This window comes from Pleurodeles waltl, chromosome 5 (assembly GCF_031143425.1).
Source record: "Pleurodeles waltl isolate 20211129_DDA chromosome 5, aPleWal1.hap1.20221129, whole genome shotgun sequence".
NCBI classification, from domain to species: Eukaryota; Metazoa; Chordata; class Amphibia; order Caudata; family Salamandridae; genus Pleurodeles; species Pleurodeles waltl.
This window is the reverse complement of record NC_090444.1, coordinates 50837712-50862001: the sequence shown is the minus strand read 5'-3', so window position 1 is coordinate 50862001 and position 24290 is coordinate 50837712. Positions and strand designations below refer to the sequence as shown.

Sequence of the window (24290 nt, the reverse complement as noted above, 5' to 3'; positions counted from 1 at the left end):
TCTGTCTGTCTGCCTGTATCTCTGCCAGCAGGCAGACAGAGGAAAGTCCACTCCAATGAAGGGAGAGCTGTTTAACAGTTCTCCCTTCATTGGAGAGGAGTGTTTGCTGTGGCTTGGCAATAGTTTCAAAGCTGCTACCAAGCCTCTGCAAACAGCTATGTCCCAGGGCTGAGTCGCCCTAGACATAGCAGGAAACGGCCCTTGCAGTGACTGCCCCTAGGGCCATTAGTGGCTTCATGAGGGGGGCCACACAGCTCCCCTCCAACATTCATAGCCTCAGGAAGGTCGTGGTAACCGGGCTGCAGGGGGTCTGACATGGACCCCTGATCTCTTTGTTTGAAATCTGCCACAGGGAGGTGATGGTCTCCGGGGCTGCGAGAGGGTTGGGGGGGGCACACGACCCCCCACATGTAATTTGTTAATACCCCTGGGGAGGTGATGGTCCCTGGGGCTGTGGGGGGCTCTGTGGCCCCCCGTATATAGGTAGATTCAAGCCCCAGGAACATGGCAGTCCCTAGAGCTGGAAGGAGGCTGCACAACCCCCACCACATATAATTAGATTCAAACCACGGGGAGGTGGTGGTCCTCAGGGCTGCAAAGGGCTGGGTGACCCCTGCATTACTTTTGTTAACAGCCTCAGAGAGTAGATGGTCTCTGGAGCTGCGAGGCTGCACACGGCCCCCAGCATATAATCAGATTTAAGCCCCAGGGAGGTGATGGTCCCCAGGCTGCGGAGGAGGTTGCACACCCCCGCACATAACTAAATTCAAGCTAGGGGAGGTTGTGGTCCTCGGTTCTGCAGAAGGGGCGGACGGCCCCGCACATTACTTTTGTTTTTAGCCCCGGGGTGGTGGTACACAGGTTCCTTAGGGACCGGGTGGCCTCTCCCACATTATATGAGCAATGCCCCCGGGACTTGGTCTACCCGGAGGCTTCAGGATTATGAAGCACGGGAGCCCACACTTTGTTTTAAAAAAAAATGTTCACCAGATCCATGAATCGTGGCAAAACGTTTTGTAAAATGCTTTTCAGTCCTGGGGGGTCCCTTTGTGTTCAGCACCAGAGCTAAGGGGTCAGGGTGTCCATTCCCTGGCCCCTTTTGTTTTTTTAAATTCTTTTTTGGTGGGGACTCAGCTGAATCCAAGTCCCAACATGGCTGCCAACACTTCCTTGTTGAAGTGTTGGCAACCAATCAGATCTCAGCACGAGATCGAGAGACATCCCGTATCCTTTGCATCCCTATGTATACTAATTTGTATTTCCTTCAATTTCTCCAAATTACTGAGCGGATTTACACCAAATAGCAAAAAGTGTTCCTTCTGGACCAAGAGCTACCTTTCTGACAAATTTGGTGTAAATCCTTCCAGTGGTTTGGGTGCTATCGCTGTTCAAGATCGCTTTGGAAAAATGAATGTGGAAAATGCTACGCCAGCAACACACTGCCCTCCAAATTATGAACCATGAATCACCACAGCGGACACTCAACGGCAGTTAGCCATTGGTGGTGCGGACCGCCACAGTCGCTTTGCCCACTCCACACCAACAGAAGCCAACATAGGGCAGATTGCAAAAACCCACACCTGACACATATACACACACCATACACACCCACCAACAGCACTATAAAACACTCCCCCACACAACCCACAAATCTTGGCAAACTCGACAATTCTGCTACACGTAGCCAGCGCATACATTGACAGAACTGCACACACACACCACAACCACCTATACAACCATCATGCATCACACACCACACACCATACCTCAACACCTAACACCCTCTTCACAACACACACACTACACAATAGGCATGTCCCTACAAAAGAACCCCCATTTCACTGATGAGGAGTTGTGGGTGATGGTGGAAGAAATCATCAGGTTAGAGCCACAGCTGTTCAGTGCACAGGTCCAGCATATATGCATTGCCAGGAAGATTGAGCTATGGTAGAGGATCGTGGACTAGGTGAACTCCATGGAAACCTATCCACGCACAAGGGATGGCATTCGAAAGAGGTGGACCGACCTACAGGGGAAGGTGTGTGCAGTGGCCTCAAGGTACCACGTTTGCTATAATGAAGACTGACGGTGGACCCCCACCTCCTCCCACACAGTTGACAGCATGGGAGAAGAAAGTCTTGGCAATACTGCATCCTGAGGGCCTCACTGGAGTCACTGGAGGGCTGGACACTGGTAAGTCTCCATTACCACTTCAACACCACCGATACCTGCATGGCATGTTACCCCCTCACCCTGACTCCCTTCACCCCACTCCATCCCAGAGAACCACCCTCATAACCACCCTCAACTGTGAACCCCTGCATGCCCTACCCACTGCAAGCACACCCCTCTCAGCTCTGCCTGCACACACAACAGTAATGCATGGGCACCATGTAGCACTACCAATCCCACAATCCAGCACCATACACTAACCAAAGGTAGAAGGACAACACCCATCCCATAGGGAAAGCCAGAAATACTGAATATGTAACTGACAATGACTGTAACAAATCTTATACATGTCCACAGGTACCCCAGCCAATGTCAGCGGCTAGCATGTGCCACAGCAACCCAATCCTGCACCAGAAGAAGCCCTCAGTGATGACAGCAACTCTGGATGTCACGATCTGGATGATCTCCCTGGTCCATCTGGGACCACTGGTCAGTCAGACACCACAGCCAACACCCAGTCCACCACAGGCCCCCACCCCATCGGGCTCCAATACCACGGCAGCCACCCAATGTCCCCAAACGTCTGTCCCCACGACACATCATTCAACAGTGTGCCCACCTGTACAGGGACCAAGTCAACATCACATAGGCAAGACGAAGAATATCCTGGTGTCAGTGGGAGTGGGCACACAGTTCAGGAGACACAAGCACAGGGAGGCAGGGCCAGTGGGAGGTTAGATGTGCACCAAGGGGAGGCTCAACTCAGGGAACCGACTGCCCAGGAGGCACGTGTCCTGGGAGCCTACTAGACATTCCAGGACAGGGTGGGCCAGGTGATGACCATCTTGCAGGAGAACCAGCAGCTGCAAGGAGTACACCACCAGGAGGTCAAGCAGCAGTTGCAGAGCTTAAATTCCAATATGGCCTCCATTGTAGGGGTGCTGGGTGACATAGTGAACATCATACATGAGTACACAACACACCAGCAGGCCCCTTCCACTAGCCTGTGTACACGCCAGCCATCCACATCTGCTGCAGCTAGTGGACAGGAACACCTGCCACACGACTCACAGGCCACCAGTACCTCTCCATCTGCAGCAGAAGAACCACCACGTTCCCTGCGACCCAGACAGAAACCAGAGACTGGAGCCAAGACCCAAACCACTGCCAAGAAATGAGCCCCTCTTGAATATCTCCCTTGTGTGCCACTGAGACACCTTGTTCACTTAGGACTGCCATTGCTCCTTTTCCTATGGTCCCATGGATACTGTACCTGTGCTACAAACCAACTGGGCCACTACACTGAAGTTTTTGTCCACCATCACACCACTCTATTGCACTATCCCTTCCTTTTTGTCACTTCAATAAACACACTTGAACACAACTGAAGTTTTTGTGCTTAAATTACAACAATAGGCAATGTCTTGACCTGTAATATCCCGTGCAAATGTCATGTATAACGTGAATCCATCCAATGGACAGTCAGTTTGGGGTACACATAAACAGTGTGTGAGAATGCCACAAGTCACCATCCACTAAAGGGTGTGAAAGCAGTCAGCAGTCATCTCATTACTTCACAATTGTGACCGCACCAACATCTGCAAAAATGGAAACCATTAGTGACAGTAAACTGAGAGGTAAAGGAAGTAGAGCAACATGAGCCCCTGTAACATAACAGCCTACATTCAGCTGGTCACTTCTACTCAGTAATGTGTACAGCAATTGACTCATAACACCATAAGTGAGGAGAAACAACTCATTTCAGGCCCTCACACAAGATACCACATTATTAGCAATGCCATGTTGTCTGCATGCCAATCTCTCCTCTGGACCACCTAGTCTGGGCCACACTGTCAGGGAAAATTAAGTCACAGATCGGTTGTGTAAGCACATTGTAAGTCAGTTGACATTCCTAGCAACATATGCTACATACTTTATTGGATGAGGACACAGTTTGCAGTGGGCATATATTTGAGAAAGCTAAACTACTGACACATTGCATGGGCTGAATAAGCTTGTACAGCATCACCATAACACTGGGATGACTGACCACAGATGGAACAGTGTCAGGTCACATAATGCACACATTTGTGCTTGGCACAACACAGCAGCCACACATCACTTAACTGTAATGGAGGTATGGACAGAAGTACAGTAATGGAGATATGAACAGAAGTACAGTCTTACCTGAGTGTTATTGGAAGTACTGCTGTATCAGATGTGTCCTGTTGTCCACATCCTCCTCTTCCCCATCCTCATCACTCTCTTCAGTGTCCTCAGCTGATACAGGTGCATTGTCTCCCCCCTCCTACTGTAGGAATGGCACATGTCGTCTGAGGGCCAAATTGTGCAGCATGCAGCAGGCCACCACTATGTGGCAGACCTTCCCAGGGGCGTAGAGTAGGGATCCACCAGATACATGGAGGCACTGGAACCTGGCTTTCAGTAGCTCAAAAGTCCTGTCAATTACCCTTTTGGTACGACCATGTGCTTCATTGTACCGATATCCTGTCCCTGTCCTCGGATTCCTCACTGGTGTCAACAGCCAGGATTGGTTTTGATAGTCGGAGTCACCTGGAAGTAGTGAGATACACACATTACTCATGTACAACAGCACAGACTACAACTTCAGGTGGCATACAGTGACATACATTGGGTAAAACCTCAAGCTCACCTATGAGCCACACTCTCTCTCCCTGTAGTGGTGCGATCACCTGCGGGATGCTGCTGTTCCTCAATACATAGGCATCATGCACAGATCCAGGAAACTTGGTAATAATGTGGGAGATGTTTTGATCTGCAAGGCACACCATCTGGACATTTATTGAATGGTAACTCTTCCTATTTCTTTCGACCTGCTCATTTGTCCTCGGAGGGACCAAGGCAATATAGGTCTTGTCAATGGCTCCAATTCAATGTGGTATGTGTCCCATGGTGCAGAATGCAGCCTTCACAATGGGCAGATCATCATTGTGGGGGAATGAGATATAGCTGCTCATGTGTTTCAGCAAGGCAACCAAAACTCTACTCAGCACATGTGAAAACATTGGCTGTGACATTTGTGCAGCCAATCCCACAGCCACCTGGAAAGAACCACTAGCCAGGAAGTGCAGCCCTGACAGTACCTGTACTGCTGGGGGTGTTGCTGTAGTGCTACGAATAGCAGGAATCAAATCAGGCTCCAATTATTGACACAGTTCAGTAATTGTGTCTCTGTCCAAATAATAGGTCATAATAATGTGCCATACCTCCAGTGTAGCCAAGTCGACTAGGGGTCAGTACACGGGTGCTTGCCTCCTCCGTAGTGGTTGGTAACTAAGTAAACCAAACATCAGAAGTATGTGACTACAGGAAGGATGGACACACAATATCACAGTACATAGAGCAGTCACATCCAATTTACACAAACAATGATTGGAATTTGCACTGGTGTCCCCTACATGAAAACGGACTATCTCAAAAATACCAATACTTTTCATTTGCCATTGTGTCTCCCAGATGTAGTCGGAGTTGTGTGTTGTGATTAGTAGCATCCCATTTGAAATGTTCTGTCAACTACTTATCTGCAAGCAGTGCACTAGTATGAGATCTAATGTGAGTGCCAGAGTCTACAACCAAACCAAAGTATGTGGCGGACTGGAAGTGCCTTGGTGTCTACAATCCGTACCTATGACGCACATTAAATTGACCGCCATCAGTACCAGCATCAGGAAATGACAGCCGCCTGTCCTGTATGCAGGGACAGGTGGAAGTGATCTCACTCCTCCAGAGTTTGGCGTCATGGCGGTAGGCGGTTTGACCCGCCATGCAACTCCTCATTGGTTAACATGGAGGTCTACGGAGCACAGGAACCAATGATGATCACCGCCGAAGGTGATGGTGTTCACCTGTGTGGACGTGACCGCCAGTTTCTCTATCCCACTTCGCTTGATTCCTGACTCTCAACACATCAACACATCCACTGCACATGCTGCTGTGTCCTGTGTCTGGAACCCGCGATGGCCCATGCTACAGGGGATGAAGCCCCAGCCTTCACATCTGAGGAACTCCAGAGGCTTGTGGATGGGGTCCTACCTTTGTATGTACAGGTAAATCAGCCTCCTGATCAACAGGTGAGCCCTTTTGTATACTTTGGATGCGACCTGGCTGTATGTAGATGTATGTGTGTGCAGGCAGTGTGTCATTTGGTGAGTGTATTTTTGCTGCATGTAATGTGTACGTAGACGTACGAGTAATGTGTGAGGTTTATGTGGGATCTGTGCAGTATGTAGGCCATTGCTGTAACAGAATGTAGTGTGGAGTTCATGGTGTCCTTTCCTCTATGTTTCCTATGCAGGTCAGCGCCCATCAGAAGAAAGGGTATGGTGTGCCATCGCCAAGGACGTGCAGACCCTGGGGGTACATATCCGGCGGAGCACCAACTGCAGAAAGAGAAGGAAGGATCTGTGGCGCTGGGCCCGGATGACCGCGGAGGCCCAGCTGGGGATGTCCTCCTAATGAGGGAGGGATGCCTGTCGAAGCCTGACCCCACTAATGGCCCGCATACTGGTGGTGGCCAATCCGGAGTTGGATGGTCGGTTGAGGGCAGCACAGCAGCCACAAGGGGGTGAGTACACACTGTGTGGAATTCTTTCTTGAGGCCTTTCTATGTTGTATGGATGCACGGTTCTAGTCAGTGGCTTTACCACAGGCTTTACCTGTTTAGCTAATCTTGTAGAGTCCTGCTTAGCAATATAGAGTGGTATGTGCATTTTTTCTGGGCAAGTAGCTGGCATACCATGGCAGAAATGGCTTAGTGAGTCACAGTAGGTGTGTAGTTGGTAGTATTTGAGTTCATTTCTGCTGTTGTTACCGGGCAATGGTTTGGTATTGTGGTTCATAATGCACAGTCCCAGTGAGTCATTGTGATGTGTATGTCATATGTGCTGTTTTTGCTGAAATTGACACTGTGCTCCCTTTCTTTCTCCACCACCCTCTCTCCTTTTCTCATCCTGTCTTTGTGTGCATCAGCATCATCAGGTGAAGGAGTAGGGGCACCGGCGAGTGGGGTCCCAGGAGGCAGAGATCACCAGTGCTGAGGGGACCCGTGGGTTGGAAGGCGAGGGGAGCACCACGGGGGAGGCAGGAGCTGATACTACTGACTCTGATTCTTCCTCTGATGGAAGATCCCTGGTGGTGATGGACCCACCACCCCAGCTACATCATCTTCCACCACCTCCTGTACCAGCACCACTCTCCCAGTTGCCCCCCCCCATCTGAACCCCTTCTTTTCCAATCTTCCTGAGTTGTGGTCATAAACCCTGGGTCTAACGCCCTCTCCTGAAGGATCTGCCGATCATTAGATTGCCCCCCATCATAAACCCCTGCTCTGCATCGTCATCCAGTCCTTCTCCCCCTGAACTCTCTGCTCATCAACCCAGGGTCGTTGGCCTTCAGTTCAACATTATCTGCTTCAGCCCGGTGTCTGACTCTCACCCAACTCCAACCGATCACTGGCAGTCAGACCCCCCTCTTCTTGACAGGCCAGCCCTCACAGCCTTTATTAAAAGAGTGCACTTGTCCGTCCACGCACCCCTTTATCTTTATCAACACAGCACCTTGTTCTCAGTACCCCTGCCCGCCAAAGAACTGTATCCCCTCTGCCACAAACAAACAGCAGCATAACCAGCAAAATTTCTAAAATCAACACCTCCGTACTCCGAAGACACTGAATAAAAATCTCTAAGTACACATGTATGTTCAGGCATATAATAAAAAAAATAGAGTGCTGAGTGTAACCCAGAGGGCATCACTTTGGGTGTGAGTATGTAATGGGATGCAGCCTATATACTAACGAGTTGCATTACAAATTGGTGAATTGTAGGGGGTCACAAAATGACCTGCCTAATGAATATTAATTATATAGATTGTCATGTTTGATTCCCTGTATATCTGTGCAAATGCAGGGATGATAGACGGCAAGGAACAAAATACCATTGTCCTTATATCTGCTTTTCAAAACAGGAAAGATCTTTTTTTAAAGCAGCTGGTGTCCATTGAAGGGATAGGTTCTTCTTTAACATGGTTGGACCTGATTCAGAAAGGAAGGGGAAGCTGAATAAGACACCTACCCCTTTGCAGCGCCCTTATCTGATGAATGGTGTCAGTTGCAGTAATAACACATTGATACACCCCAATGTGTCTTTCAAATTGGAGAAGGATCCCCCTTTCACACACTCTTCTAGATGTGGTTTGCCATGAGTGGAAAATCATTTCTGACTGGTAAAAATATTTTTTTTTAGTTTTATACGTTTCAAAACCCTCTTCAGCAATTGCACACCTTGTGATTTTGTGAATTACAAGGGTTGTGATCGTGAATTGTAACTCCGGTCACAAGTTATTTGCCAGAACCACACATTTTTACTCCAGTGCAGGAAGTGAGAAAGTCCAGCCACTAGGCTACATCTCCTGCTTTTTTTTTTACAATTAGTGAATGAGCTCTGGTTTAATTGCCCTGAATTTGAAAAAACAGGCAGGAAAAGTAAGTTCCAGGTTCTCCCAAGTTTCTACTCAAACTATCACCTATTTCATTCAGACCTGACTAGACATATCAAAATCATGAAAAATAAGGCTTTTTGATTTCAGATTGTCATCACTTCTTAAACATAATCAGCCACCTTGTTTTGAAAAAGTACACCCCTGCTGCTTCCATATTAGTTTAAAAGTTGTTTTTGGAAGCAGATGCTCCCAACCAAGTGCACATTATTACTTGAGCCTCAGGAAATGTTACTGCCTTTATCTGAACCTTATTGGGATCTAAGTGCAAACTATCTCAAATAGCCAAAATAAGTCTTGGCACAGGAGGAGGAAAAGGCCTGGCAACGAAGGGGTTAATGGCTGTGGCCAGCTTCAACCCCTTCACCCCACCTCAGAAATATACAGGGCTTATTTCACTGCTCAGTGGGGGCCATCATGTAATTTAGAGAGGACAGGAAACCAAGGTGTCCCGTTAACTCCACAGTGCGAGGGGAACACCTCCCTTACTAATATTTACAGTGTGAAATACAGTTGTGCACTTTGTGATATTATAACAACAACAATAATAAAAATATCAACAAGAAAATAACATTAATAATAATATGGGATATTTGTAGCCGGAATGCTAATATGTGATAAAGTTAATGAACAGTTAATGAGTTGTAGTATCAATGAAACGGTATGTTAATAATACAGGCATGTTATGACCCGGTGTGTTATTGAGCCAGGTTCTTATGAGCCAGGTTGTTATGAGCTGGGATGTTATGAGCCAGGTTCTTATAAGCCAGGTTCTTATGAGCCAGGTTATTTTGAGCCGGGATGTTAGGACCCAGGATGTTATGAGCCGGGATGTTATGAGTCGGGTCAGTTATGAGCGGGTTGTTATGAGCCAGGCTGTTATGAGCCAGGATATTATGAGCCGGGTTCTTATGAGCCAGGTTCTTATGAGCTGGGGTGTTATGTGCCGGGTTGTTATGACCCGCGTTGTTATGACCAAGGGTGTTATGAGCCGGGATGTTATGAGCCAGAGTGTTATGAGCTGGGATGTTATGAGGCAGGTTCTTATGAGCTGGGGTGTTATGTGCTGGGTTGTTATGAGCCGGGTTGTTATTGCCAGGGTGTTATGAGCCGGAATGTTATGAGCTGGTTTATTATGAGCCAGGGTGTTATGAGCTGGGGTGTTATGAGCCGGGATGTTATTAGCCGGGTTGTTATGAGCCAGTGTGTTATGAGCCAGGGTTGTTATGAGCCGGGGAGTTATTAGCCGGGTTGTTATGAGCCAGTGTGTTATGAGCCGGGTTGTTATGAGCCAGTGTGTTATGAGTCAGGATGTTATGAGCCAGGAAGTTATGAACCAGGTTCTTATGAGTCAGGTTGTTATGAGCCAGGATGTTATGAGCCGGGGTGTTATGAGCCAGGATGTTATGAGCCAGGTTGTTCAGAGCCAGGAGGCCTAGAGCCGAGATATTATAACTTGGTTATGATATGGCCAAGATGTTACTGTTCCTGGTTGTGAATCAGCCAGGCATGATAAAAACTGGGGTGTTATACTTTAAACCGGTCATGTGTTATGGATGCGATGAACCAGGGAGAAACCCTGGGAAGTTATAACCTGGGATGTCATAACATGAGATGTTATAAATCGGGATGTTATAACCTGAAATATTACAACACGGGACATTATCAGCCACTGATGTAATGAACTAGGGTGTTATAAACCAGTGTTATAAGCTAGGATGTTATCAACCAGTAATGAACTGAGGAGTTATAACCAGGGATGTTATAACATGAGATGTTAAAAACAGGGATGTTATGAGCCAGGTATGTTCTGGGCCTGGGATTTTTTGAGCCAGGGGTGTTCATGAGCGAAAGTGTTGTGAGCCAGTAATGTAATTAACAGCGGTTCTTATAATCCGAGGTATTATTACCTGGGTTATGGTTGAGCCGGACTGTTTTTGTGACTGGGATGTTAATGAGCTACTGATGTTAATGAGCCAGGGATGATAGTGAGCCACTGATGTTAACAAGCCACTGATGTTAATGAGCCAGGGATAATAATGAGACACTGATTTTAATGAGCCAGGGATGAGAATGAGCCAGGGATGAGAATGAGCCACTGATGTTAATGAGCCAGGGATGAGAATGAGCCAGGGATGATGATGACCCAGGGATGATAATGAGCCACTGATGTTAATGAGCCAAGGATGATAATGAGCCAGGGATGATAATGAACCACTGATGTTAATGAGCCAGGGATGATAATGAACAGGGGGTGTTTAAGAGCCAGAGATGTTAAGAACTTGGTTGTTCTTCTGCCGGAATGCTTTGAGCCTGTGATGTAGTAAGGTGGGATGTTACCACCCGGGATGTTATGAGCCGGGTTGTTATGAGCCGGGATGTTATGAGCCAGGATGTTATGAGCTGGGATGTTATGAGCCAGGGTGTTATGAGCTGGGATGTTATGAGCCAAGGTATTATTAGCCGGGATGTTATGCGCAGGGCCAGCTTTAGGACTGGTGGCGTCCTGTGCAACAGTTTATTGTGGTGCCCCCCCACCCCATGACCTTCTCCTCGGTTTCACTCACTACACTGGGCAAATATGCCCCTCATCTCTCTATCGCTCCCCTTTCACATACTGTACATTCATGTGTTTTAAAGCACTTGTAAAGGCTGGCTTTACTAATCCACTCAGCTAGCCACTTAAAATATAGGGGCATATTTAAGAGCCCCTAGAGTCATTCTAACGCCACATTAGCGTAGTTTTTCTTATGCTAATGTGGCGTTAGAAGGCCAAAAATGCCATGCCATATTTACAAAGTGGCACAATGCATGCATTGCACCACCTTCTTTCCCTTTGCGCTACGTTATGCCTGCGCCAGGCATAATGTATGCAAAGGTGGCATTCTCCCATTAGGGGGGGCGAAAAGATGGCACAAAAAAATCAGACAGGTTTCTTTGCGTCATTTTTTTCCTGCACTTTTAACGCCTGCTCAGATCAGGCATTAAAAGGAGGCTTCTGTTGGTTACAATGGGCCTCTGGGTGCTTTGCAGGATTAGCATCAACATTTTTTAAGCTAATCCTGCAAAATGCTAGACTGGCGTAAAAAATTCTGACACTAGTCCTCTAACTACCACCATGTGGTGCGGTATTTTAAATACAGTGCACAAATGGTGGCGTTAGGGGAGCACTAAGGGGCGCGAGAAAAGTGGTGCAGCACTGTGTGCAGCGCAATTTTTTTCACATATGTCCCATAGGGGAATATTTAAGAGCTCCTAGTGCCAGTCTAACACCACATTATTGTAAAATAAATTTAGGCTAATGTGGCGTTAGAAGGCCAAAAACGCTGTGCCACTTTGTAACCCTTTGCTCTACATTATGCCGGCACCAGAAATAATGTATGTAAAGGGGCCGTCCCCCCATTAGGGGGGCCAAACAAATGGAACAAAGAAATCTGACAGATTTCTTTGCATAATTTTTTTTTGGGCACTTTTAACGCCTGCTCAGAGCAGGCATCAAAAGGAGGCTTCCATTGGTTACAATGGGCCTCTGGGTACTTTGCAGGATTAGCGTTTTTGTTGCTAATCCTGCGAAGCGCCGGACTAGCATGAAAAATTGTAATTCTAGTCCCCTAACTACCGCCATGGTGTGCCATATTTTAAATATGACTCACACATGGTGGCATTGGGGGTGAGCTAAGGGGCACAAAAAAAGTGGCACAGCCCTGTGCAGCGTCACTTTTTTCAAATATGCCCCATAGGGCAGTGCTTAATTTGTAAATAAAAAGGTGCCGGTGCCCAAAACCCTCCTCTTAAACATGCGGCTGCTTCAATTAAATGTGTGAACACGGAATACAGAGGCAGCGTAATCCTGAAGCCATCTCGGGCCTCTTCAATCCATTTGCAGGCGCTCCCTGCCCCTTCAGCTCACTCTTGCGGATTTCTGCTTTTCCCCATTGTGATTCTTTTTGGTTTTTCTCTTCCTCCGTCTTTCCTATATGTGCAGCAAATTTTTGAGGCAGAAAAATAAGAGCCGGCCCTCAAAAATAAGTGCTGGTGCTCCACACCGGAAACTAGCAGCACAAATTAAGCACTGCCATAGGGGCATATTTAAGAGCCTCTAGTGCCATTTTAATGCCACATTAGTGTAATTTTTTTACACTAATGTGGTGTTAGAAGGCCAAAAATGCTGCACCATATTTAGAAAGAGGCGTAATACATGTATTGTGCCACTTTGTGACCCTCTGTGCTACATTATGGCTGCGCCAGACATAATGTATGCAAAGGGGGCATCTCTCCGTGAGGGGGGTCAAAAAAATGTCACAAAGAAATCTGTCAGATTTCTTTGCCTCATTGTTTTCCGGCACTTTTAACGCCTACTCAGATCAGGCATTAAAAGGAGACTCCCATTGGTTACAACGGGCCTCTGGGTGCTTTGCAGGGTTAGCGTAAAAAAATAATTATGCTAATCCTGCAAAGTGCCGGACTAGCGTAAAGAATTATGATGCTAGTCCTCTAACTACCGCCATGGTGCACCATGTTTTAAATATGACACACACATGGTGGCGTTGGGGGGGTGCTAATGGGCACTAGAAAAGAGGTGCAGCACTGTGTGCAGCGCCAATTTTTTCAAATATGCCCCATAGGGCAGCACTTAATTTGTAAATAAAAAGGTGCCGGTGCTCAAAGCCCTCCTCTTAAACACGAGTCTGCTGCAAATATATATTTGTGAACACGGAATACAGAGGCAGCGTAGTCCTGAAGCCATCTCGGGCCTCTTCAATCCATTTACAGGCTCTCTCTGCCCCTTCAGCTCACTCTTGCGGATTTCTGCTTTTTCCCATTGTGACGCTTTTTCGTTTTTCTCTTCTTCCATCTGTCCCATATGTGTCTTTTTCTCGCAGTAAATGCTTGAGGCAGAAAAATAAGCGCTGGCCCTCAAAAATATGTGGTGGTGGTCTGCACCAGAAGCATCAAGCACAAATTAAGCACTGCAATAGGGGCATATTTAAGAACCCCTAGTGGCATTCTAACACCACATTAGTGTCAATTTATTACACTAATGTAGTGTTAGAAGGCCAAAAATCCTGCGCCATATTTACAAAGGGGCGCAATGCATGCATTGCGCCACTTTGTAACCCTCTGCGCTACATTATGCTTGCATGAGGCATAATGTATGCAAAGGGGGTATCCCCCTGTTAGGAAGGCCAAAAAATGATGCAAAGAAATCTTTCAGATTTCTTTGCGTCATTTGTTTCCGGCTCTTTTAACACCTAGTCAGAGCAGGCATTAAAGGGAGGCTTCCATTGGTTACAATGGGCCTCTGGGTGCTTTGCAAGATTAGCGTCAAAAATGTTTATGCTAATCCTGCAAAATGCAGACTAGCGTAAACATTTCTGACGCTAGTCCCCTAACTACCGCTATGGTGCATCGTATTTTAGATATGATGCACACATGGTGGCGTTAGGGGTGCAAGAAAAGTGGCGCTGCACTGTGTGCAGCACCACTTTTCTTAAATTTTGCAGCAGGCTTATTAACCCTCTTTGCTACTTTATGTTGAGTCAAAGCTGCCAACAGGCAAAACTCCCATCTCTCTCTCTAGCAGGAACATTAATCACAAGAGGCATCTGACATTTCAATTGTTTCTTGAAGGCTAAACGCACAAGGAACTTTTCAATAGGTGCTTTTAAATAGCAATTTTCTGAAGTTATTGCTAAACACAGCGCCTCCCGGAGGTCAGCGCCTGGTGCGGTCGCACCGCTCGCACCGCCCAAAAGCCGGTCCTGGTTATGCGCCAGGTTGTAATGAGCTGGGATGTCATGAGCCAGGGTGTTATAAGCTGGGATGTTATCATCCGGGTTGTTATGAGTCTGTGATTTAGTGACCCGGGATGTTATCACCCGGGATGTTATGACCTGGGACCGGGATATTGTGACCCTGGGATATTAATGAGGCAGTGGCGTAATGAACCGGGGTGTTATATCCAGAGATGTTATGAACTGGGATGTCCTGAGCCAGGGATGCAATGAACCAGGGTGTTATATCCATAGATGTTATGAACCGGGATGTCCTGAGCCAGGGATGCAATGAACCAGGGTGTTATATCCAGAGAAGTTATGAACCGGGATGTCCTGAGCCAGGGATGCAATGAACCAGGGTGTTATATCCAGAGAAGTTATGAACTGGGATGTCCTGAGCCAGGGATGCAATGAACCGGGTTGTTATAACGGGAGATGTTATGAACCGGGATGTCCTGAGCCAGGGATGCAATGAACCGGGTTGTTATCTCCAGAGATGTTATGAACCGGGATGTCCTGAGCCAGGGATGCAATGAACCTGGGTGTTATATAGGGAGATGTTATGAACCGGGATGTCCTGAGCCAGGGATGCAATGAACCAGGGTGTTATATCCATAGATGTTATGAACCGGGATTTCCTGAGCCAGGGATGCAATGAACCGGGTTGTTATCTCCAGAGATGTTATGAACCGGGACGTCCTGAGCCAGGGATGAAATGAACCAGGGTGTTATATCGGGAGATGATATGAACCGGGATGTCCTAAGCCAGGGATGCAATAAACCAGGGTGTTATATCGGGAGATGTTATAAACCAGGATGTCCTGAGCCAGGGATGCAATGAACCGGGTTGTTATCTCCAGAGATGTTATGAACCGGGATGTCCAGAGCCAGGGATGAAATGAACCAGGGTGTTATATCGGGAGATGATATGAACCGGGATGTCCTAAGCCAGGGATGCAATAAACCAGGGTGTTATATCGAGAGATCTTATGAACCAGGATGTCCTGAGCCAGGGATGCAATGAACCAGGGTGTTATATCGGGAGATGTTATGAACCTATATGTCTTGAGCCAGGGATGCAATGAAACAGGGTGTTATATCCCGGGTACTGGAAGCCGGGATCTTTCTGTGCTGGCATGAGAGGGCCCCTGTTCCATGATGCTGTTGTGTCAGTGATGTCTGTACATTTTTAGTCCCCTATCCTGGTGTGCCAGGTCATCAGCTGGAGTCCAGAAGCACCCCTCATTCCTCCAGCAAGAAGGGGTTTGTTATCTAATATATGCACCTGCTCCACCAAATATATATATATATTCTATTCTGAGACTGAACGCTGCTGTTGCAGCCGATGCGCTATTGCGTCAACTGTCCGCACTGATAACAACGGGAGATGACAAGCCCTGAGCCACACATCTTCTGCAGCGCTTCGAGGCCCTTACTTCCAGCTGGTTTAACACTAACACTCCCCAGAGGCAGCAGCTACCTCAGAGCCTAAAAGGTCACAGTGTGGGTGTGCACTTTGATGCATAGGATTAGGGGAAGGAAATGAATACATATTTTCCAGAACAAATTATTAACACTTAAACTGATAATTGATTGCGCAGCGCTGATCTCTGACCCCTCCTCTGTGTGATCCGGCGCAACGCTTTATAGGCTGAGCCAAACCGAGCCAAAACATATCACTTCGAGGCAGTAGGCATCCCCAGGGAGCAGCGCCCCCACAGCCAGGGGGATGCATTGTTGGAAAGTGCATTACTGGCAAGGGCAGGTAAGTACCTACACTTAGCAATAGGCCACTAACCCCCATAAGTCCAGTCAGATCTCTAGAAATGAATCCCTGCTCAACATTTGGTGGCTTGGCAATGAACGACAAGGCTTAACTTAGGAGACAGGTGTATAAAGCATTTAAAAATCACGAAACATTGAATAAGTAAAACACAATAAAAATCCAACACCAATTTATACAAATACAGCATTTTTATCTTTAAAATGACACCAAAATGATAGAAATCGGATAAGGGTAAATTGAGATATGAATTTTTTAATAATGAATGTTTTCTAGCGCATAGAAACTTCTGGCCAAATTTATGTGCAGCCCCACTTTCCCTGCACCACTTAGCACCCCCTACCGCCATCATGTGTGCGCTGAATTTACAATACAGCGCACCATGACGCACGGTAGGGGGAAATAGCATCATTATTTATGACGTTATTGATGTACTCTGCAGGAGTAGCGCCATGTTGCCGCTACTCCTGCAGAGTACATAGGATCCCATTATAAAGAATGGAAGCCCCCTTTTAGCAGGCGTTCAAAGTGCCGTAAAAATGGCACAAGGAAATCTCAAAGATTTCCTTGCGCCATTTTTTTGGCGCCCCTAACGGGGGAACGCCCACTTTGCATACATTATGCCTGGCAAAAACATGTTAAGATATAAGGAAAGTGTGTAACCCCGCCAGGGCCCCCATCTTTTAAGGGGCCCCTTGTTAAAGTGAAATTTCTCAATTTCAATGATTTCTCTATCAACCCCTCCCTCTCTCTCTCCCTCTCTACTTCTCTCCTCCCACCTCCCACCTTTGGCTCTCCCTCTCTCTATCCAGTGTCAGTTGAAGGGTTTTTTAGCCTCAGGCAAGACACAATACTGCAGGGGGCATATTTATACTCTGTTGGCACTGTTTTAGCATCATTTTGTTTTTACGCTAAAACAGCACAAACTTAACTCCATATTTATATTTTGACGCTAGACCCGTCTAGCGTCAAAATATTAGAGTTAGCATCATTGTTTGGATACACAAACCCACCTTGCGTCAATGAGATGCAAGGTAGGCGTTCCCGTCCAAAAAATGGCGCTAAGCCCTTAGCGCTGTGTTTAGCCCCTGTGCTATAATGACACATGGGTGAGAGGTGGACCTAAATAATGATGCTAAGATTGCTTAGCATCATTATTTAATGCCTGGGTCAGGTGTTAAGGTACCTGTGGACCCATTTCCATGGTCAAACACTATGGAATGGGCCCACAGGTGCCCACTCCAAGACCCAGGGACACTTCCACCCACACCAGAGGGACACCAGAGGATAGGGGACCCCATCCCAGGTACATTTTGGTAAGTATTCTTTTCTACTTTTTTTTTAATGCCATTGGGGGCACTCACATGGGGTCCCCTGCCTTGCACAGGGTGTAATGGCCATACCCAGGGGGACTACTGTCCCCCTGGGCATGGCCATTGGGGTGGTGGGCATGACTCCTGTCTAAGACAGGAGTCATTTTTTGTATGGTTAAGCATCTGGAAATGCCGCTAGGCTGGTTAACTGCATTTTTTTTGCCGCTATCCAGCCTAGCTGCATTTTATGACGCACAACCTCCTTCTTCCCTACCGCCACCCCCACCCGGCTAGCGTCGTTTTTTCCAGCGCTAGCCCAGACTTTGCGCCGGCTTGTGCCATTCTATAAATATGGCACCCAGCATGCGCCTGAGAATGACGCAAGCCGTTTGCACAGTTTTGTGTCAAAAAGTATAAAAATGGGCCTTGTTGTTTTGTCCCTCTTAATGGATAGACTTTTGGCTTGCGCCTTTCCTTGATCACACGTGGACAGGTTTCTAAGCTAGCTTCCTTTTTGTTGAGTATGTGTGGGAGGGATTTTAAGTGGGATCCCTTTAGAGTTTTTATGTTCATGGATGGGAGAGTTTTAAGTTTCGGTCCTTTTTATGATCGTATTTGTATTTTTTTGGTTCTCTCCTTTTGTTGATTATATGTGGGAAAGATTTTTGGCTCGTCCTTTTTTGATTATATGTGTGAAAGTTTTCAAGTTCGCTCCTTTTGTTGATTATACGTGGGAAAGTTTTTAAGCTCGGCCCGTTTGTTGATTATAAGTGGGAAGGGTTTTAGGCTCGCTCCTTTTATTGGTCACGCATGAGATGATTCTGGGCTCTGTCATTTTATTGGTCATGCTGAGATGTTTATTAGGTTCGCTCCTTTTATTTACTGGATATGTCTGGGAAGTTTTTTTGCCTCGCTGTTTCATTGGTCACATAGTTATAAGGTTTTTAGACTTGTGAAAACTGCTACTGACCTGGATGTTTGTAGAAACGGCAGGAGGGGGCACTAGAGGTCGGTGTATTTGTATTACATTTTGAGCGCCAATTGTGTAAACTGCAGGATTTCCAGATTGCGAACACATCGGGGTATGTCCCAGGCTAAGGGGTCACCCTGGCCAGCGGCGCTGACAAGGGGGAGCACCAGCCCACCCTCCAGTCCCTCCGTCTGCCCGCCCCCTCGTCCTCCTCATCCGTGCCTTCCGCCGGCAAGAACATCTGCTCCAGCTGAGGCCCTGAGATCCTGTACCGACACCTGCTGAAGGTACAGTGGGCGGTGGGTGGGCGATGGAGCGGTTGGGGCTGGAGGGGGTGTCATCACTAAAGAGGGGCATGTTTGGGAATACTTGCAAACATTAACAACCATTGAGCCCGTGACTCCTGAAACTCAGTGTGGCCAAAGGATTGACGCGCGTGCTTTGGATCCAACATCTTACTCCCGGCTTCACCCACTTGAATTAAACTGTGTGATCTGGCCAAGTTGTGAACTTGGAAAACAACTTAACACCCATTCAGCAGAAATGGCCAGTGCTTACGAAAGAAAATAACTAAAAATAATAAGAGAAAACTCCGGTCTGTCCCGGTTTTACTAAAATCAGCAAATCCCGAACAAGTAATTTTGATTGATATACAGTTGGAATTACTCCTTTCTCTTAAAATAGGAGGTGGTGGTCCTTGGGCCTTGCTGGGAAGGGGCGAGTGGCTACCCGCATTATATAAGCAATGGCCCATATGGGGGCTTCAGGATTACTCTTTAAACAAAAACAAAAAATTCACCGGTCTGCCACGAATCGTGGTGACATTTAAAAAAAAAATGTTTTTTAGTCCTTTGCATCCTCATAAATACACATTTTTAGCAAAACCTATGCTAGACTCACACACACACACACCCTAGCAAAATGGTGCAAAGGTGTGTGTGTGAGGCGCGACAGCTGAAATCAGTGCAGGCACTAGGGAGAGGGGAGGAAAGTGCCATATTTGTGTCAGTATGGCGCTATCCATTGTCACGCAGCGCTGCTTTTTTGGCTGCTGTTCTCTGCTGTGTGCCACCTTTCAGAATCTGTGTCCTAGAATACTAAAGTGATTTAAAAAGTAAAATGCATGTCAAATCTCTTTTCAAATTTGAGTTCCAAGATATTAAAATACATCAGTTACTCTCAGTTCTTCTAACCAGGCTCGTCTTATTTTATGTGCATTAATCTCATGAGCCTGAATACCAAGAAGGAAGGAGAAAGATCTTCATTTCATATATTAGCACTGCTGTCTTATGAATGAGCATGTAATTCTGCATCTAAATTGTCACCGAAAGGAGCCTCATTTCTCATAACTGTAATTAGTACAAACTCTGTTCTTCTTAATTTTAAACCACCGTGATCTCCACTCTCATTTTTTCCTCTTTGTGGCATATATACGTTGGAGAATTCTGAGTTTTGCTTTGTTTGTTGTGCTGCCTACATCATTTTTGATACAAGTACATTGTAGGACATAGAAAACGTAGTCTATTTCACATGTAATCCATTATTTAATTTTCTGTTGTTTATCGTTATACAGCTCATACTTTTTTGTTCACCCCATATTCACAAGCTTTACATTTTGCACATTTTTAGAATCCAGTCTTTATGAGCCAATTCGTGTTTGTTGATTTTATTGATGACATATGACTTTGCATCAATCGCACACACACACATACACACACACAAACACATGACTGATTACAAGATAATTATTTCTGGGAATCTAGAGAAAGTAACAGAACATCCAAATAGATGCAGAGAGTCACTAACACTGCACACTCACCCACATCAGGGCCATCTTCCTCCTCTGGAAAGGCAGTGCAGAGCCAAAGGAAGGCAGAAAGGAGCAAAATGGCACCTGAAGTCTCCATCATGGCACGGACAGTGGTATCTAAATCTCTGCTGCACTTGTGTCTGGGATTTATGGATTATTACAGACGGAAAGGAGGGGAACCTGGTGCTGATGAACACAGGCATCAGCCAATCATGGTTTAATAACTGTCCATGTCACAGCCTCCAGCTTTTTCCTGACAATGCGCCTCAACCAATGAGTTTTCTTCAGCGACTGCACCCTCCTCCTCCCCTTGTAGACTACAACAATATCAGATATCCCTGATTTAAAGTTGCTCAACAGATTTAGACGAGAAAACAAGTCAGTGAATACTCAATCACCAAAGTATACAATTATGTTTACTGACTTGTTGGGAGCAGTTCTGCAAAAACAGCCTGGGATCTACATGCAAGCAGTACCTTGCTTGTGGTCGGTGATGTTTGTAAAGAGTTAACGGAGAGCCACGCGGGCTCTCCCTGTGTGTCTAACGTGCTCTGCGTGCCCGGGAGGGGCACGGAGCACGAGGGTATAAATAAAGAAGGAACTGCGGGTGACGCAGTTCCACGCGTGTTTGCAAGTAAGCACAGTCTCCGTGTAGTCTTTTACAGTGCTGGGTGTGGCCGTTTACATTGGCGACGAGCGGGATGTACATGCTTCACGACAGGAGCGTGTCGATGCTAAGCTGAAGAGAACGTACCGGGAGGAGTGCGGTGCAGTGTCGGCTGCCGCGATCCTGGTGCCGGGCCGGTGGCCGAGGAAAAAAAAACCACGAAAGAGGCTGGTGGCGCGAGACTGTCTCGCGGCGAGCGCAGGAGTAACTGTAGCCGGTCTCCCGACCGGGAAGCCCAAAGACGGTGAGCCGCGCCCCGCGCCCCGCCCCCACGTGAGAAGGACTACGTGGAGCTCCAGCACTCCACCCCCGGGCGTCCCTCGCTGCCCGAGAGCAGCTGAAGCAGACGCGTGCTTCCCTGGCCAGGCGCGCGGCTGCTAAGCGCCGCTGTGCTGCGGCAGGGCAGCCGGGCGCGCGGCGTGTCTCCCGCGAGGCCGGAGGGCCTGAAAAAAATCATCAAAAGTGAAAGGAGCGACGCGTGCTGCACGCGCGTCTTCCCCCGAGGCTAGGGGGTCAAAAAAAAAGAGGAAAGAAGCGACGCGCGGTGCACGTGCGTTTTCCCCGAGGCTAGGGGGCCAAAAAAAAAAAACGGAAAAACAAAGCTCAATAAATTAAAGGAAAAAAAAGGGAAAACGAAGACCTCCACACAGGCAAAAGTGCAAGAAAAGGGGGTGAAGGGGGAGAAGCTGCACCAAGAGACAGTGAAGGAAAAAAAAAGGAAAGACAGCAGCACCTCGTGTACATCACAGGAGTGAGAAGGGGCAAAGATGAGCGCCCCACCACAAGATGATGCCAATCCTCCACCGCCACCAGGGAACCCCCAGCTCCCAGCACAGTTGAACAACAGGGCTCACTCCTCGATCGTTTCGTTACCACCGTTTAGCCAACTGATTGACCCGGCTACCGCTGCACCCAGGTGGCGCTTGTGGATGAACAGGTTAGAAAACTACTTTCGTGCAACCAGGGAAACGGATGGGGAAGTGCGGAGGTCGGTAATGCTGTTGATGGGTGGAGATGAACTACAGGAGCTCTTTGACTCGCTTCCTGACACAGGAGACAAGGCTGATTTTGACGCAGCGGTAACTGCTCTGAACAGGCACTTCGACCCTGAACTTAATTCGGATTATGAACGGTTTAAACTGCGACAGGCCCAGCAGACTGAACTCGAGTCGATGGATATGTTCTACGCGAGGTTGAGAAAGCTGGCGAGCTCGTGCACAGGTCTCAACCAACAAGAGGAGATCCGAGCGCAAGTCATTCAAGGGTGCCGGTCTAATGCTTTGAGGAAGCTGATTTTGCGACAGCAGGGCATGTCCCTCGATGACATTCTGATTCTTGCAAGATTCTTGCGGATGCGATGGCGGCAGTAAGAGGTCAGTCACTAGCTGCTGCGTCATCGTCTCGTGTAGTCCAGGTGAAAGAGGAACAAGTGGATGCGATTCAAACACGTCCAGCAGCGCAGCGTAAGACAAGCACTGCCAGACCCAGTGACAGGGCCTGTGGAAGCTGTGGGTATGAACACCGGCCGAACATGGGATGCCCGGCAAAAGGACAGTCCTGCAATCGGTGTGGCAAGTCAAATCATTTTGCCAAAGTGTGTAGGTCTAGGAGGAATAAGCCAGGAGAGCAGAAGGGACGGGATACAAATGTTAGAGCTGTATCCAAAAACACGGAGGAGGTGAGAGACCAGGCGACGGCGAGTGGCCCGGTCTTCGAGGAAGATGAAGAAGAGGACATATTTGTAATATCTTTCACGGGGGGTAAGACACGGAAAATGAGACCGCCGCCCATGAGTGACGTTCATGTTAATGGCATGCTTGTATCCGTACTCATTGACACAGGAGCGTCGGTCAATGTCATGGATGAAACACTCTTCCACAAACTAGTACCTGCCCCGCCACTGACCCCGACAGCTACTAAGATATACAATTATGGAGGGCGAGACCCTCTTCCCCTCAAGGGAACCGTGCAGGTGGCTGTAAGCAGTGGGGACAAATCAACAGAAACCAAGTTCTATGTGGTGGCGGGGGATCGTGGCACTCTGCTAGGATGTCACACGGCAGAAGAGTTGGGACTAGTATTTTTTGCACGACAAGTGTATGATACTCAAGTGGAACGCCTTCTCAACGAGTTTCCGCAGCTATTTGAGGGGTTAGGCCGGTTGAAAGGAAAACGCATCAAGTTGCACTTAGATCCCAACGTGGCTCCGGTGGCATTAAGACATCGTCGGGTACCCTTTCATCTGAGACCTGTCGTTGAGAAAGAGCTGCAGCTGTTGGAAGACCAAGGGGTCATAGAGAAGGTGGATGGGCCTACGCCGTGGATGTCGCCGCTGGTGATTGCGCCAAAACCCAAGCAGCCAGGAGCGATTCGCCTCTGTGTTGATATGCGCCTGCCAAATAAGGCTATTCGAAGGGAGAGACACATCACGCCCACCATGGACGACATCATTGCAGATCTAAATGGGGCACAGTGGTTCTCCAAGCTAGATCTCAATGCGGGGTATCATCAGCTAGAGCTAGACCCGGAAAGCAGGAATATTACCACATTTTCGACACATGTGGGGCTGAGAAGATATAAGAGACTGAGCTTTGGAGTGTCCTCTGCGGCGGAGGTGTTTCAAAATGCGATTAGGGAAACCTTGTCAGGATTACCAGGAGTAATCAACTTGAGTGATGACATCCTAATACACTCCAAGACGAGAGAGGAGCATCATTGTCATCTCCGTGCAACGTTGAAGCGGCTGTCTGAAGCAGGACTAACGCTTCACAAGAAGAAGTGTGCCTTTTACCAAAATTCGGTAGAGTTCTTCGGTTATGTATTTTCGAAAGAAGGCCTGCAAGTGGACCCACGGAAGGCTGAGGCTATCCGTCAGGCTGCTGTTCCGCAAAATTCCACAGAGGTTCGCAGTTTCCTAGGGATGGCCACGTATTGCGGAAGGTTTATACCACATCTAGCCACCATGTCTGAACCTCTCCGGCGGCTAACAAAAGGGCAACACCGTTGGGACTGGACTCCCGAGGCACAACAGGCCTTCATGGATGTTAAGGAGGCGTTGCTAGACAAGGCAACTATGGCTTATTTCAACCCCAGCAGAAAGACCGAAGTAGTGGTAGATGCGAGCCCCATTGGGCTTGGAGCCGTCCTCTTGCAAGAACAGAGGTATCAGGAATGGGTCCCGGTCGCGTATGCCAGCCGAGCGTTGTCGGCCGTTGAAACTAGGTATGCGCAAATTGAGCGTGAGGCTCTAGCCATCCGGTGGGC

General features: G+C 47.7%; 1 protein-coding gene across 6 annotated transcripts in view; it reads right to left on the bottom strand.

Moving 5' to 3' along the window:
* Window positions 1-24290, bottom strand: part of LOC138297205 (WAP four-disulfide core domain protein 8-like) — a 340016-nt gene that overhangs the window by 312739 nt on the left and 2987 nt on the right. Inside the window, exon 1 of one of the 6 annotated variants that reach the window (XM_069236696.1) lies at window positions 20369-20486. The exons of the other annotated variants lie outside the window; for them this stretch is intronic. Within the exon in view, the coding sequence (XP_069092797.1) occupies window positions 20369-20459 (91 nt within the window). The 5' untranslated portion in view covers window positions 20460-20486. Of the gene's footprint in view, window positions 1-20368; window positions 20487-24290 lie in introns of those variants that run through there. 6 annotated transcript variants of the gene reach the window in all.